At 56.6% G+C, this 16043-nt stretch overlaps 1 protein-coding gene across 1 annotated transcript; it reads right to left on the reverse strand.

The window, feature by feature from the left end:
- Window positions 1–908: 908 nt before the first annotated feature.
- KRT7 (keratin 7) lies at window positions 909–14124 on the reverse strand. Its single transcript, XM_065887880.1, has 9 exons — window positions 13749–14124; window positions 12098–12309; window positions 9740–9800; window positions 8469–8564; window positions 6868–7032; window positions 5618–5743; window positions 3103–3323; window positions 1606–1640; window positions 909–1235 (listed from the first exon to the last, which is right to left on the reverse strand). Exons 1-9 carry the CDS (start codon window positions 14076–14078, stop codon window positions 1078–1080), a joined length of 1404 nt encoding a protein of 467 aa, XP_065743952.1. The 5' UTR covers window positions 14079–14124; the 3' UTR covers window positions 909–1077.
- Between the last annotated feature and the right edge of the window lie 1919 nt (window positions 14125–16043).

Genomic DNA, 16043 nt, shown 5'->3' on the forward strand with positions numbered 1-16043 from the left:
CGGTGGCGGCAGCCACCTGGTGGGGTTTGCTTGGCGGCTTCTGCTTCGTAAATACACCGCTCCGCGAGCCAACCGTCCCTGCCTCCGGCGGCGGGTCCCAGAGCTCGGAGAGCCCCTGGGCTTGCGGCGGAAGGGCTGCAGGAACCAGCTGGCCTGACCTGCCCAATTGCTGCCTTCTCCTGCATCTCTCTCCCCGCTTGTCTCTTCACTTCCTCCAGGGAGGCCGGGATCCTTGCCCGCAGCTCTGGCAGCTCCCCTCCATCCCCAAGAGTCTAAATGACTGGTTTCCCCCAGCCCTGGGCGAAGAGCCAACCCTGACTGCGGCTGCTCTGGAGGCTTGGACGCCTGTGGCTTCTAATGGACAGATTGGTCCCAGGGCCCGTCCAGTGTGGACCTGCTGCTGCTTCCCCTTCTTCCTAAACCCTCCCACAGGGACTGAGGTTGCATCTCCCAGGGGACAACTTTATGCCCCACCTGACTCCCTCTCTCTCCCAGGAAGGGCTGATTTGCCAGTTGGCTGGTCCACCCCAAACCCAGGCCTAGGGCAGCTAAATGTGTGGTCTTCTCACCACTGAGGAACGTTCTCTGACAGCACAGGGCATTGGCTGGGGCAGGGGGTGGGTGCAAATGGCTCTCCCACGCCCTCAGCAGGAGAGGACTCCAGTGCCCACTTCCTGGCAGAGCCAGAACTTCCAGGGGCTTCTGGGCTTCTTCAGGAGAGGAGCTGGAATCAGGCGCAGCCCTGGGAGGGGTCAAGACCTCACTCTGGATAAGAGTCATGTTCCATAGAGCAGCATCCCCATGTCACCAATGTGCTGTCCCAGTTATCAGGGCAGACCCTGTGGTCTCTCAAGCCCTCCCCTCCCCACCGCCTTCCCCACCCAGCCTAATGAAGCCAGGATACCAGGTGCTGGGCATGGGCTCACCCAAGCCTCAGAAAGCAGCTGCTTTATTGGAAGCTATTCTGACATCATTTTTCAGACTGCCTTGCAGTCTTGGGACCAGGGATGGGACCAGGGATGGAGGTCCTCTTGTGACGATGGGAGGAGAGGGTATGTGTCTCCCCACACCAGGGGCTCAGTTGCGGGTTCGCCTGCCGGGGGCAGATGTGGTCCTAATGGAATAGGCTTTGGGGGCCCCAGGCCCTCCACCACTGGAGAATCTCAGGGCATCGCTGCCCATGGTTCCCCCGAAGGTCAGCCGGCTGCCAGCACCGCCCATGGAACCGACCACAGCTGAGAGAGAAGGGAGGAGGTCTCCATCGGCGTGAGGCCCACTACCCGAGGCCCCTGCCCTCCTGCCATAGCTCCCCGTCTCCCTCCTCCCACTCACCTCCCTTCCCACCAACAGCCAGGGGCCAACCCAGAAGGAGCCTCAGACAGAGGTGAGGGCTGCTCCACACTGGCCCCACCCACCCTGTCCTCGTGCATGGCTTTCCTGGGCTGTTGAGCCTCTCTGGATGGGAGCTGCAGGCCTCTGCTGAAAGCTATTGAAGGGTAGGAGACTCCCAGCCTCCAGAAGGCCAGGCCTTCAGGTTGATGTGCCATCAATAGACCCAGCCTAGTCTGGACGGCATAGGTGATGGGCCCGTAGCCAAGGACTTACAGATGTTCACGGCTCCCACTCCAGCTCCGGTCATCCTGGGGCAGAGGAGATACCTGTGAGGGCTGCTCTCTCCTCAGCACTGGAGGAAGCACTCCCGCACCCCTCCGTCCAGGCCCCGAGCAGAACTGAGGTTCCTTCCTCTGTCCCCACACATTCAGCCTTCTTTCAGCCTTTTCACTTTGGCCCTCCTGCCTACTGGCTACATGACCTTGGGAATGTCTCAGAGTCTCCATTTCCTCACCTACGATGGGGACTAACTCAGTACCAACCTCACAGTGTTGTTTGTGAGGGCTAAATGACATAAGTTACCTAAAGCCCTGGGCACACAGGAGTCTGTAAATGGTAGCTGTTCTCGTTGTTTATGTAGATGGCTGCCTCTCTTAACCAGATCATAAAATCCTCAAAGAAGGCTGTATTGATTCCTGCATCTCCAGTCCTTAGCATGAGGTCTGGCACACGGTAATTATTTAATATGTGTTGAAATAATTAGTGAATCGTTGACTGAGTGAATTCAGCTCCAGCCGGGACTGAGGGGGGAAGGAGGAGAGGGGGTTGTTCTAAGCAGGCTGTGAGGCTGAAACAGGTCTTACGCTGGAAATTAAAAATCTATCTGAGACAGCTGGTGCTTGCTTTGTGACTCACAGTCCCACTGTCACCAAGCCCTTGGCCTTGGGAATGAGTTTACTCTGCAGGGAGGAGGAGAGGCTTCAATTGAGTGGAGGGAGTGAGGGAAGCCCAGCCGCAGCCCCAAATCCTGGAAGGGGGCAGGGCAAAGATCAAGGGCAAGAGATGGGGACACTAGAAAGATTCCAGGCCACTTGTCTGTTGACTGAATGAGTCAATCAAGCCATCAAGGTACTAATGAAGACCCAACTTCATGGACATAGATGTGGAGTTTTTTGTGAAGAATTCCCTGAGAGACTAACCCGTCTCAGCTCCATCTCAGGCTGCAAATACTTCTGGAGAGAGGGGAAATTTACCTCCTCACCACGCTCAGTCAATACCACGTGACTTAGCCCTCAGTTATGTGGTGAGAAGCAGCCTGTCGCCATGGAAGTTGCCTGGACCAGGAATCAACAGAGCTTGACCGCACACTGGCCCTGTCCCCTCAATTAATAAAACTAACCACAATTTCCCCTCTGTACACTAAGGAGTCAATAATACCTGTCTTGCTTACCTGATGTGTTCTGAGGATCAAATAAGATAAGCTTGCTAATAGACACACACACACACACACACACACACACACACACACACACACAAAAGCGCTGTCATTACTTCAAATTTCTCACTGAGCTTATACCATCTGGTCTTTCCCTCTCGAAAGTCATCTCATCAAGGGCAAAGAAGCAAGCATCATCTGTACCCTCCCTGCACTTCCCACACCCAGTACCCTGCAGAAGAGGGTACACAGGAAATGCTTGCAAATGGATGAATGTCAAGCCCCCGGCCTCACTGAGCCCCAAAGGATCCCCTTTCCAGATTCTTTGTCTTCACCTGCTCTCCTCGCCCTCCAGCAGCTTGCGGTAGGTGGCGATCTCGATGTCCAGGGCCAGTTTGGTGCTCATGAGCTCCTGGTACTCCCGGAGCTGCCGGGCCATGTCCTGCTTGGCCTTCTGCAGGGCCTCCTCCAGGTCCACCAGCTTGGCCCGTGAATCCTTGACAGCCAGCTCCCCACGCTCCTCGGCCTCGGCAATGGCAGCCTCCAACTTGGCACGCTGTGGGGAGTAGTGGGGCTTTGAGCTGGGGGGGCAGGCCTCACCAGCCACTGCCTTCCTGCTTCCCCATGCTGCAGTGAGCATCTGGGCACCTTGCTTACGGTGGCTTCACGGGCACCAGCCCCCTCGCCCAAGCACCAGGGAATCCCAGGGATTTCAAACATGGGTTTTGATACCCAATGCGTACCTTCCACTTCTGGCTCTGCCACTTACAAGCCATGTGATCTTGGATGAATCAACCCTTCTAAGCCAAAAGTCTCCCCTTTCCTAAACTAGCAGTCATCACAGTATGTATAGAGAGATATTGCAAGTAACGAAATCATACAAAAGTCTTTGGCACAGTGTCTGGTATACAGTAAGCATTTAATAAATGCTATTATGATCACTATTATGAGTAAATGCTATTATGATTTACAAATGCCCACACACCTGACCTCTAGCTAGAGGAGTTCCAAGGCTATGGGATTCTAGTTTAGTCCTCAAATTTCAGGCAGCTGACCAGAACCAAAAACACCTTCAAAATAGGAACCAGTTTGGAACAGGCCCAGAACAGGGAGACTTGGAGTACAGAGACGCTGCTTGGCACCCCTAGACTCCGAGTTAACAGGCCCCAGGTTTGGGCAGGGGTGGCGTGATTCAGAACGGGCGTGAACATCAGCTGCCACTTCCTGCCTGGCCTTAGTGTTCCCTCTCTCGTGGCCCGTCCCTCACTAGCCGGGCCTATTTAGTCCTGAGCGGCTTCTCGTTCAGCTCCGAGAGCCACCACCCGCATCCCCTCGCGCAGTGGTCCTCCTTCCCTCTCACAACCGCGCTCTGCCCTCAGACCCTCTCCCCTCCGAGCACGCACTCTTCCTCTCTGCACAACACCCCCAGTCCTGCCCAGGAGGCTGGCTGATGCCCTCCGCCCCCATCCACTGGTCAGTGCCCCTCCCTGTCACACTGGTGCCCCCTTGGCAAGGCCGTGCCACTGCCTCTGAGCCCCCCGACGGTGATAGACACCCCAGCTCCGGGGTCTGGCTCTGCCCTGTTGGGTAAGAGGAGAACCGGATGTGGCAGAAGCTGCGGCGTTTGGGAAACCGCCATTCATTATTCTGTGCCTCCCCTCCAGGGCTGGACGCTGGCTTGCCGCACCGGTGACTCACAGCCCTGAATCTGTACCGGGAGGCAGCTTCCACCCTCACCCTCATGTAAAAAGGCCTGCAGGGCTCCAAGGGGAGGACATTTCTGGGTAGATCACCCCCACATCCCATCCCCCGGCTCATCTGGAAAGTAGCCACCACCCATCAGCTTCCCTCCCTCCCCACTGCAGACACCTGCCCAGGCTGAGCTGCCTCGAGCACCCCCATGCCTTGGTCAGGGCTTGGGGGACCCTTCCTCATCAATACCCCCCACCCCAGCTTCACAGCACCTCCTCCCATCAGTCTGTCGTCTGAGACCTGTGCCCTGACTATGTGTCAGGTGCTGGGAAGGGAGGAACAGTGAACCAGACAGACGGGGGCCCCTGCTCTTAAGGCACTTTTAATATCCCAGTGGAAGTAGGGGACAATACTTATTTATACTTAAATAATTAAGACTTACCTAATAAGTCAATACTAAATTAATAAGACAGAAAATTTCAGAGAGTGATAGGTGTTTCAGGAACCTCACACAGACTGCTGAGAGAGTGGCTGGGTGTGAGGAAGCCATCTCTGAGAAGAGGTCTTTTGTCCTAAACCCCAGGGGCGAGAAAGGGGCGGCCATGTGCAGAGCTGGGAGAACCACATTCCGGGTAGAGGGAACATCAAGTGCAAGGGCCCTGAAGCACGAAGGTGCCTGGCGAATATAAGCTCCAGGACGCAGCAAGAGCACAGCCAGAGAGGCAGTGGTGAGGAGTGAGGTCAGCAGGTGGGGCGGGGCCTTGGGAGCCAGAGTGAGGGACTCTGCTGACCTCCGGCCCGCCACCCCCTGCCCCCTGCCCCCAGGCCCGCATCGCACCCAGAGCTAGGTGCAAGGAGAGGGCTCAGTCCCAGTGTGGTAACGAATGGTGGTTCTAGTCTAGCCAGCCAGCTCGAGGCTCCTTCCACAAGCTCCATGCCCAGCTAGGTATCCTGTTCTCCCTTCGGTCGAGCAGGACCTGGCCAAGAACATTTCGTCCTAGCGAGCTCGCAGGTGGGCCCGAGAGACTTGAGCCGCACCAGCCTGGTCCCCAGAGCAGCAGGGGCGACCCCCTCGCCCCCAGCCTCCTGCTGCTCGTCCTGGGCAGGGTCCCAGCTGGCTGCCCTTCACATGCCCCAAGGAGGAGGGCTCGCGCCCACCTGGTTCTTGTTGCTGTCGATCTCAGCCTGCAGCCTCTGGACGGCCCGGTTCAGCTCCGCGATCTCATTCCGGGTATGCCGGAGGTCGTCCCCGTGCTTCCCAGCCTGGGCCTGGAGGGTGTCAAACTGGAGGGACCACACAGAAGAGTATGGCAAGGGTGGACCGTGATTACAGGTGACTTGTCTTCTCCCGACCCAAGGAAGGCCCCAGGTTCTGAGTGACAAGCCCTCCCAGCTTGTCTTCCCAGGGAGGGACAGTCTGACTCCCAGCAAACTTCGCCCGATACCAGGAGGCCAGACTCCCGGACAGTGGGGTGGGGGAGGGGTTCAGTTTCCTCCCAGCCAGGACGGGGCGGAGGGGGCGGGGGGGGGTGACAAGAATGGCTCACCAGGCCCATTCCACTGATCTCGGGGCTCTGCCCATTCCCATTATGTCCTAACACTGGAGAATCACTGGAAGTCTGAGATCCTCACCTATTAACCCCTTTGTCAGCACCACCCATTTTACAGATGAGGTGAATGAGTCCCAGAGAACAGAAGGCACTGGCCTAGTGTCACACAGTAAGTCCTTATTGGCACACATGTGTCCTCGCATACACCATGGATGACTCCCTGTCTCTGAAGAGACATTGCTCTATGCTGCTTTTGAACTCTCAGGCTCCCTCCCCCAGATCACTGGTTTGCCCCAGCACACCCCCTCCCCACCCATGCCCTCAGCACTGCGCTGTCAGCTGCCCTGCCCACACCCAGTGCATATAACGATTAAACCTGCTCTGGAGCCCCTGGACCCAGGATCTGGTCCCTGTTCTCCTGTCTGCCAGCTGTGCAGAGCTGGACAAATCGCTTAACCTCTCCATGCCTCAGTTTCTTCATCTGTAAAAGGGGGATAACACTAGTGCCTACCTAACAGGGCTGTTCTGTGGGTTATATGAGTCAATACAGGTAAAACATTTGAAACTTTGCCTGGCATTGTGCTTACTTGCCAGATTTTAGCTATAATAATTATTAATCCATGTCCATTTCCTCTGCTCTCTCCCCCCACATCAGGCTGGAATCTTGCCCTGGGCAAGGACCTAGCCTTCTCCTCCTCTCATTCCCAGGACACTGGAGACCACCACAGATTTAATCCCTGGTGCCTGTCAGCACAGTGGGACCCAGGCCCCAAAGGCTTGAGACAGGGTGAGGAGTAAGGGAAGCCGCCACGGAGGACTCTGCCAGGAAGAGAAAATATGCCTCCAGCGGCCACACACCTTGGTCTGGTAGCAGGCCTCGGCCTCAGCCCGGCTGCGGTTGGCGATCTCCTCATACTGGGCCTTGACCTCGGCGATGATGCCGTCCAGGTTCAGGGAGCGGCTGTTGTCCATGGACAGGACCACAGACGTGTCTGAGACCTTGGACTGCAGCTCTTTCAACTCCTGCAGGGACCAGACAGAACATCAGGACTTGGGGCATGACCCATCCCTGTCCCCATGCCCATCCTGGGATTCCCCGCACACTAGGGAAAGAAAAAGGGAGAAGAGGCCAGAGTGGGAGTGAGCCACCAGGTAGCCGGGGGGCACAGACCCAGCACCCACTAAACAGCTCCACCAGCCCTGGCTCCCGGAAAAGCCCATTAGCACCTTCTGAAATCAAGAGTCTGGCAGGATCACAGCGGACAAACAAGTGACAGAGTGTGGTGAACTGTGGTGGCTCCCGGCTGCGAGGAGTTGAGCTCTGTTGTGAAGGGAATCTCTAGGGGGTGGGTAAAATAAGTCATGTAGTATGCACAGTCTGTAGCCTTTAACGCCGATGATACAGCCATATTTACGGACAGGGAACTATATCTGTGGTGTACTGTTACCTGAAAAAAGGTATGATTCTATTTTATTAAATATATGTATTTCTATATCTCTATGTGTGTATATGCAGAGAAGAAGTCTGAAAAGGTAGGTATCAAGATGGTAAGAGTAGATGTAGGAAACTTGTTTTCAATTTTATGCTTTACTTAATTTTCTAGATTTTCTGCAATGAGTATGTATTTCATAATGAGAGGAAAATAATTATATATACATGTATATACATACACACACACACATATATAACATGTGATAGACATATGAAGGCCCACACTGAGGCCAGAAGTACCGAAAGTCAGCCTGAGGGATCCAGCCCCTGAAATTAACATACGTGGAAATTCTCTCGGAGACGCTAATGGAGGCTGGATGTTCAGGTAAAGACCAGACTGAAGGGAAATGAGAACTGGTCTGTAATTTGCCTCACGTTTTCCTATGTCCCAGACTAGCCAGATGATCAACCACCCTACCTTCTGCCTAAGGCCAGAGACTCACACAGATGGGATGAAGAGGTTTTTAAATCCCCTTGAGGGAAAGGAACCAGAAGCCCAGGGCAGGGCAAGCTGAGCAGGTGGGGAGATGGGAGGGGCAGGCAGAGAGGGTGGGTGAGTGGTGGGTGTAAACCCTCAGGCACTCCAGTCTCTCCTGACTCAGGCTCCCCTGCCAGCCCACCCAGTCCACCTGTGAACCCTGTCACAGCCCGGATCCCTCAACATCCTCCGGGTTTCTTCCAGCCCCTCCCAATCCCCCTTCCTGACAAATGACAATCCCACATCTCTGGAAGGCCAGTTTTGACTGACCCCACCCTGGTGTGCTGCCCCAGCTCCTACTGAGCTCCTCACCCACCATGGATTCCTGAATCCAGAAAGAATAACGAGCAGGGGTCTTTATTCAGGGGTCAACTCCCCTGAATGCACCCAACACACACCCCGGCTGACCCAGAGGCAGGGGGTGGACCAGATAGCCCCCTGGCTAGGACATGCAGGTTGTGGCATATCTCCCACCCCTGAGGTCCTCACCTCCTCATAGAGGGTCCTGAGGAAGTTGATCTCATCATTCAGGGTGTCCACCTTAGCCTCCAACTCCACCTTGTTCATGTAGGCAACATCCACGTCCTGGGAGGGGTGGTGGTGAGAAGGGGTAGAGGGACACCATGTCCTCAGTTCACGAAACACTTAGCAGGCGTGGGAGCAAGCCAGTACTGTCCAACCCCCAGAACCAATCACCGCTGCCCTATCAGGAAACATACAGCTCCTCCAGGCTGCCTGACACGCCCACGGTGGGAAGTTCCCTCCACTGGACCCGTCCAGGCTCGAGGAGAACATCGTCTCCACGCACCCCCAGGACTGGAGGTGCCTACTCAGCGCTGGTAGCCCACAACAGCCTGGAGCCCCAAACCTAGCGCTTTACCAGTTCCTAAAGGCTGTAGTGGCTTAGACACACCCCCGGCTCTGCCACCTACTAGCTGTGTGACCTTGAACAAATCACCTCAACTTTATGAGCCTCAGCTTCTCATCAGTCAAATGGGAGAGCATGAAATCATTCAGACTCCAGGACACTGCTCCCAGAGATGGCAAATCTCTAGCCTAAATATGTAGCCTGCAGCATGGGTGATATAAGGCAGGTAGGCAACAGATAACACCGCAAGTCTGGTCCCCTGAGAGCCATCCTTTGCTGTGGTTAAGCTCCTGTGGAAAGGGCTCACTTCCACTCATCCCTGAATCTCCAAGGGCCCAGCACTCCAGGGCAGGTTACATTTCTGTGGATGGGCCTGAATCAGATTAAGTCAATCTCCTCTAAGATATTCCTAAGGCCTTCTGACCTTACTTGCACACCTCCAGGGACAGGGAACTCACTTTGCCTCAAGGCACCCCATCCCATTCATTCAGCAAATATTTCAGGCATGCCATGTGCCATCCTCATCTGTAATTAAATGTTCTGATTGATAGAGCACTTCCTTATTTGGGGTTGAACTCGTCCCTTCTAACCTCCATCCTGTAGTCATAATTCTAACCCCTCCAAAAGCCCAGAAACAAGTGTAGTGACTCGCCAGACACACCTACACACAAATACACACACACAGACACATGTGTGCACATACGTACACGAAGCAGGCTTATAAATGGCTGGCTTCCATATCTCACCTTCTCCAAGCCCATCGCTCCCTTCTTATAGACCCAGCCAGACCCTGACCAAAGGTCCTTACTGGCTGCTCAGGTGAGACGCATGTGGGCCCCTGTCCCCTGTGCTTCCTACGATGCCACCCACCCTACCTGTCTGACCCCCTCACCTTCTTCAGCGCTACAAACTCATTCTCAGCAGCCGCGTGACGGTTAATTTCGTCTTCATACCTGCAGTAAAGGAGGGGAGCATGGTATTGGTGCAGCTCTGCCTCCATCCCCCCATATCCAGGTGTGAAAGTCTGCCGTGCATCACCTTTACCCCTCCTTAATGACACACCTGAAAAAACAGGTGTCAGCTACGAAACAAAATGTCCCTGACTTTTCCATACGGCTGTTCCTAGGGCTTTGAGTCTTGGCAGGCATGGGGGTGAGGGAGCAGGGAACATACGTGGATCAAAGGACAAAGGCTGCATATACTGGGAGTGAGAAGACGAATAGCAGCCATGCTTCTGGACCACTCTGTATGGGGCCTGCCCTGTTATGTGCTTCCCATGCATTCTCTCAGTTAATCCCCACAACAATCCTGTAACAATGGTGCTATGATTCTCAGGGAAAGGAACAGAGGCACAGAGAGGCTGAGTACTCTGTCCAGTCACCAAGCTGCTAAGTGGCAAAGCCCGGACTTGAAGCCTGGCCATCTGACACCTGAACTCACACCTTAACCTGCTTAATCCCACCCGCTGAGGGTGAAGAAGGGGCCCGAAGAGGAGGGACCTTGTGGACTCAGGAAGGAGGAAGAACCAGCCCCCAACTAGGTGACAAGCCCCAATCGCTACTCCCAGAGCACTCCCCTCCATCCCTCTTTCTCCCAAGGAGCCAGCCTCCTGCCCGTAGGAGGACGCCGGCAAAGCAGGGCACAGAGCAAGAGGGCAGGTGGGCCTGACCCAGTATTTACTTGAGGATTCAAAATAGGTGTCAGAGGGCTTCCCTGGTGGCGCAGTGGTTGAGAGTCCGCCTGCCGATGCAGGGGACGCGGGTTCGTGCCCCGGTCCGGGAAGATCCCACGTGCCGCGGAGCGGCTGGGCCCGTGAGCCATGGCCGCTGAGCCTGCGCGTCCAGAGCCTGTGCTCCACAACGGGAGAGGCCACAACAGTGAGAGGCCCTCGTACCGCAAAAAAAAAATAGGTGTCAGAAACAGAAAGCCAGCAGTGTCCACGAGCTTCTGGAGAACAGCAGGAACAATGTGGGGCAACTTTAGTGGGGAGCAGGACACTCAGGCAGGCAGAGGCCCTCCAGGAGCGCAGATCCCCGAAGTCCCACTCCCCCAGGGCCTCTAGAATAGTTAGGAAAATATCTGCGAGGCCGTCTCTCCACCCCTGCTGTGCCACTGGGCCCAGAGGATGTGCAGATAGGAGATCCCTGGGCAGCTGTACTCAGGACCCCTTCCAGTTCCTCCTTCAGTCCCAGCCTGGAGCTCAGCCTGGCTCCCCAGGAAAGTGCCCTGTGGGTTCTGGGTTGGGGGAGTATGTGTGCACACATGCACACCTGACAGCAGGGGCTCGCGGGTTGTCCCAGGCCTTCCCTGTCCTGCACCGGTCTGCTTCCACCTGCCTTCCACCTGCTGTGGGATTAATCCTGTTGACTGTTGCCCTAGGGAAGTCGGGGGGTGGGGATGGGGGATGGGAATGGAGAGACACTCCCTGCAGAGGCCTCTGTTTGTTCTACGTCCAGTCAAAGGCAGTGTCCCTGCTCCGGCTTAGTCATACACCCGCCCCCAGGCAGAGCACAGAACTCACTCATTACCCCCCGGCCCAGCCTCTGGCTTTGGTTTCTATTCAATGTGAACAGAGAGTTCAGCAGGCACCTCAAAGGCCTGTCCTCAAGACCCAGCCTTCCTGGCCTCCAGCCTCCCACTCCCTGCCCCTCCTCACAGCCTCCTTTCTGGTTCCTGCCCTGGCCGCACCCACCCCCAGCCTCCGCAACCCCTTCCATCGCTCACAATGATCATGCTCTCTGCTTCTTTCCTTCCCAGCTTGGTTCCAGGTCTCCTCATGGGAGTCAGGGGCCCAAAAACAAGCCCCAGCTCTCCCAGTGACCTACTATGCGATTTTGATCAAGCCCCTGAAACTTTTTGGACTCTAATTCCTCATGGGAACAAAACAGAGTTGTTCTAGAATAATCTGAGGGCCACGCCAGTTCTGAAGCACATCATCTCTTGCCCTGCCCTTTCCTGGGCCTTGGTGAGGCTTCTGAAGGGAGCAGTGCAGATCAGGGCTGGGCTGAGATATTTCACTGGGAGTAAGTCAGAAGACAGGACCAGAGCGACTTGGAAACGGCCCCCAGAGACAAAGAGGAGAGAGGGGAAGCAGGGAACGTGTTAATCAAGATCTTCCCTTCCGGGAGTTGTTGTACTGAGCAGCTGTACCCCCTGACCCCTGACCCAGAGAGGATTTGCAGAGGGTGAGCCGAGAGGGGCACATGGGCCCAGGGCATGGATCCCGGCAGGTCGTACTGCGGGGCAGTACTTGTTCTTGAAGTCTTCCACGACGTCCTGCGTGTTCCGAAGCTCCACCTCCAGGCGGCCCCCGTCCAGTTGCAGGGCCTCAAGCTGCTTCCGCAGGCCAGCAGTCTGGGCCTCAAGGATGCCCAGGAGGCAGCTGCTCTTGGTCGACTTCTGCTCCTGCAGCAGGGCCCACTTGGTCTCCAGCACTTTGTTCTGCTGCTCCAGAAGCCGCACCTAGAAGGGGCGGGAGGAGGAAACTCAGGAGAGGCAGACCGTGCCACCCACAGTGCGGTTGAGAGGGTCTCCAGCCATCCAGCAGAATCCACGCTCGCACTGGCTCTTCCCCCAACCTGGGCCCCTAGCCCTTGGCTCTCTCCTCCGGGAAGCCCACCCTGAACAAAGCCTCTCCTCCAGGACTCTCTGTCTCAACTGGCTCAGAGTGTGTCCAGGGCTCAGGTCACTGATATGTGCCAGTGCTGTGCTCTAGAGTCTCCTCCCTCCTCTGCTTCCCCTCGCATCACAGGCGATGGCCTCCACCTCCCTGTCTGAAGGGCTGCCCACTTCCTGTCTGTGTCCTGAGCCCGACTCGGGCCCCCTCCCTTCAGGCTGGGACCTCATCCCTTCCTCTCTCAGTATCCTCTCTCCCCTTCCCTCTTTCTCCCACAAGGCCTCAGGACAGGATGCTACAATCAAGCCAATGTAAAATGAGTCCCTAAGGAGCACCAATATGACTGGTGTGGGAAGCAGGCCTCCTCAAAACCAGCAACTCAGGCAGCAGGATCTGGGGTCTGCAGCCGACCATCAGCGGGGGGGAACCTGGGCCTGGGGCTTCCTGCGGAGGCTGCCCCAGAGCTTGAAGGATGTGTACAGTCTGAAGGGTGAAGGAGAGGAGACATGGGAGACCAGGGAAGCAGAGAGGTACACAAAGACAGGAAAGAGAAAGCCTGCTCTACGCCCAGGGAGGAGGCCCTGGCCAGAGGGGCCCAGGGGGCTAGCCCTTAGTTCTTGGATCCAGCCCCACAAGTGCGCTCTCCCCATCTCTATGCCCCACCCCTTTGGGACATAAGAGGAAAAACACCTCTTAAATGGCCCTTCCCTGTGACCCTCAGTGCCCCCAGACGAGCTCTCTCCAAGGGCAAGTATAACCTCACCTCCTACCACCCAAAGGAGGATGGAGGACCAGGTAAGTGGGGCCGATGGGACCAGGAGCCTGCCTCCCTCCAGCCCTTTATTTCCAGCATCTGCTAGATAATAAGTGGGGCAGGAGGGGAGAATCTCACCCTGCCCCATCTCTGACTCCACACAGCCCCCTCTCAGAGAAGGGGGCCCAGAGAAAGAAGTCCTGGCCTTGGCGTCTGGAGCTCCCAACCTGACTCGGATGACAAAAGCTGCCCAAGAACCCCAGCGACTCACAGGCACAGCTCACCAGGGCAACCGGACAGACCCACGCACACATTCCCGGAGGAAAAGCAGGGAGATTTGGGTAGCTTGCTGCGAGAGAGGGCTTGGAGGCCGAGGGGGACAAAAATAGCTACAGGGTTCATGGAGAGGGTACAGTCCCAGATATCGGCGGAAAGAGAGCAGGCAGCAGCCCTCCCAGCCCCTGGCCCACGTGCGCTGCGGGGCGGCTGCTGGGGCCTGAATCCTGGCTTGGGGCAGCGCGGGCCGCTCACCTTGTCGATGAAGGAGACGAACTTGTTGTTCAGAGTCTTGATCTGCTCGCGCTCCTCCTGGCGCACCTGCTGGATGGAGGGGTCGATGTTCACCTGCAGCGGGGTCAGCAGGCTCTGGTTGATGGTGACCTCGCGGATGCCGGCGCCCACTGGGCCCCCGTAGGATGAGCGCGCGGCCACGCGCGGCCGCGAGGCGCCAAGGCCGTAGAGGCTGCTGCTGCTGCCGCCGAAGCCGCCGGGGCGCACCGAGTTCAGGCGCACCTGGGTGCCGCGCCCTGGGAAGGCGGAGGAGCGCGAGCTGAAGACCTGGGAGCTGAAGTGGATGGACATGCTGGCTGGGCCGGGCTGGACCGAGCGGCGGGGGACAGGGGGCCGAATTCGCTGACCTCCGGGCGACTTGGCCGCTTTTATCCTCTAGGCGCGGGCGGATAGGCTTACACAGGTAGGGGCGGGGCTGGCCGCCGGCCACCTTTCTCTGCCCGCCAGCTATTCTCGGGGCCGCGCTTCCGCCATCGCGCCGTCCACCCCTCCGAGGCCCAGGCTTTCGGTCCAAGCCTGTACCGTCCAGAGTGGGGAGGAGGGCCGTAGAGGCTCAGACCCCTTGATGCAGGCGGACGCAGAGAGCGGTGAAAGACAGCGGTCCCAGTCGATCTACAACGGGCTCAGTCAGGGAAGGCTCCCTGGAGGAGGCTTGGGGATGGAGTGAAGAAGATCCAGATTCCTGAGACAAGAGCAGAAAGATCAAGCGGTAAAAGATTGGGGGAAGGGGTGGTCAAAACGCTCTAGCCCAGGAGTCAGCCCCCAGTCCCCTCCCCAAGCTACCGAGAGCCAGAAAGGCGTTCCCCGACAGCCTCCGTCCCAAGTCCAGCTCCTCCTTGAGAGAGCTCGGCTCCTGAGTAAGCTGACCGCAAGGTGGGCCTGGGTGGACTGGTTTCCCTGGCCACGTGTCCCCACGCCTCATTTGCATACAGAGACCACGCCAAGTGGGGCATGACCCCACTCTCGCCCCTCTCCTCCGCACTCCAGTAGAGACATCTTCCGGTGATGGTTACTCTGGGCCTGCACTTCCCCCCGCCCCAGATCATGTTCCTGTCCACTTAGTTTATTTGTCCCTGGAGAGGAAGGGGACACCTGTGTGTATTTGAGACACTTTGTGTGAATGTCTGTACACTATTGTGTGTACACACCTGCCCTGGGCTTGGCTGTGTGCACACCCTAGGCATGTGTGTTTACATATGTGTCTGCATGTCTGTGAATGTACTTATACAAGTGGGCTTCTATGTTCCGGTGGGGGGCAGGGGGATAAGTGTGTCTGTGAATACACGCTTGCACGCCTTTGTACGAATGTCTGTGCAACGTGCTTGTATTTGCCCTCAGACACTCCTCCCCATTCCCCACCCCTGCCACTTTCCTGTTTAAACGTCCCCAGCTCTCATCATCTCCCCCACCTGAAGCAGCCACCAAACAATTCCCAGCAGTTTCAAACCCAGCCCAAGACGGGGACAAATGTGCTGCTAGCTCTGCTAGAGGGGCAGCCTGAGGAGCCTTTGGAAAAGACAGCCGACAGGACTGTTGTCACCTTTAGTCCACCTCTAGTCCCGCCCAGTGAGCTGGCCAGGTTGTCAATTCAGACCAAGCCCTTGGGGCTTGAGTGGAGGAGGCTGGGGATGGAATGCCCTTCCTGGTTTCCATTTCAGTTAGACAAGGAGGACTAACGCACAGAAGCCCCTTCTCAGTGATCACAGTGGAGACCCAGGCCCCTTCCCCTCCCTCTCCTCCATATTGGTGTTGGGACAGCTCAGGCCAGAGGCTGAGGGATGCCCAAGGAGACCTTTCAGTGTGTCTGCTGCAGGGTGTGTGTGTGTGAGAGAGAGAGGGAGAGAGAAAGAGAGACACATACACACATACACACATACACATATGCATACATAAACACTCCCACACATTCATACACATACACACCATATCACTTACACACACACACACCACATCACTCACATGAACACATACACACATACATACATCACACACACACACACACACACACACACTCATACACTCCAAAGTCCTTACCTTTCAGCGCTCATCCTCTTTTCCCCACTCCCTCCTACCCCAGCCCCCTAGCCCTCCACCCCCTAAACCCACCCAAGTTCCACAGCTGCCCCCCCCAAACCTGGATCTGCCCTCTGGAGGCTATGCCCTGCCCATGCCAGGAATCCCTCCCTTCCCTGCCACCCCCATTGCTTCCCTAGAGCCTGGCCTGGGAACTCTGGCAAGGCAATGTTTGTGACCCTG

The sequence above is a fragment of the Phocoena phocoena genome, chromosome 11 (assembly GCF_963924675.1).
Source record: "Phocoena phocoena chromosome 11, mPhoPho1.1, whole genome shotgun sequence".
NCBI classification, from domain to species: Eukaryota; Metazoa; Chordata; class Mammalia; order Artiodactyla; family Phocoenidae; genus Phocoena; species Phocoena phocoena.

Coding starts and splice junctions, on each gene's coding strand:
- KRT7 (XM_065887880.1), bottom strand. CDS start 14,078: ATGTCCATCCACTTCAGCTCCCAGGTCTTCAGCTCGCGCTCCTCCGCC. Junction 12,310..13,748: donor TCGTCTCCTTCATCGACAAG/GTGAGCGGCCCG, acceptor CGCCCCTTCTAG/GTGCGGCTTCTGGAGCAGCA. Junction 3,324..5,617: donor TCGACAGCAACAAGAACCAG/GTGGGCGCGAGC, acceptor TACTCCCCACAG/CGTGCCAAGTTGGAGGCTGC.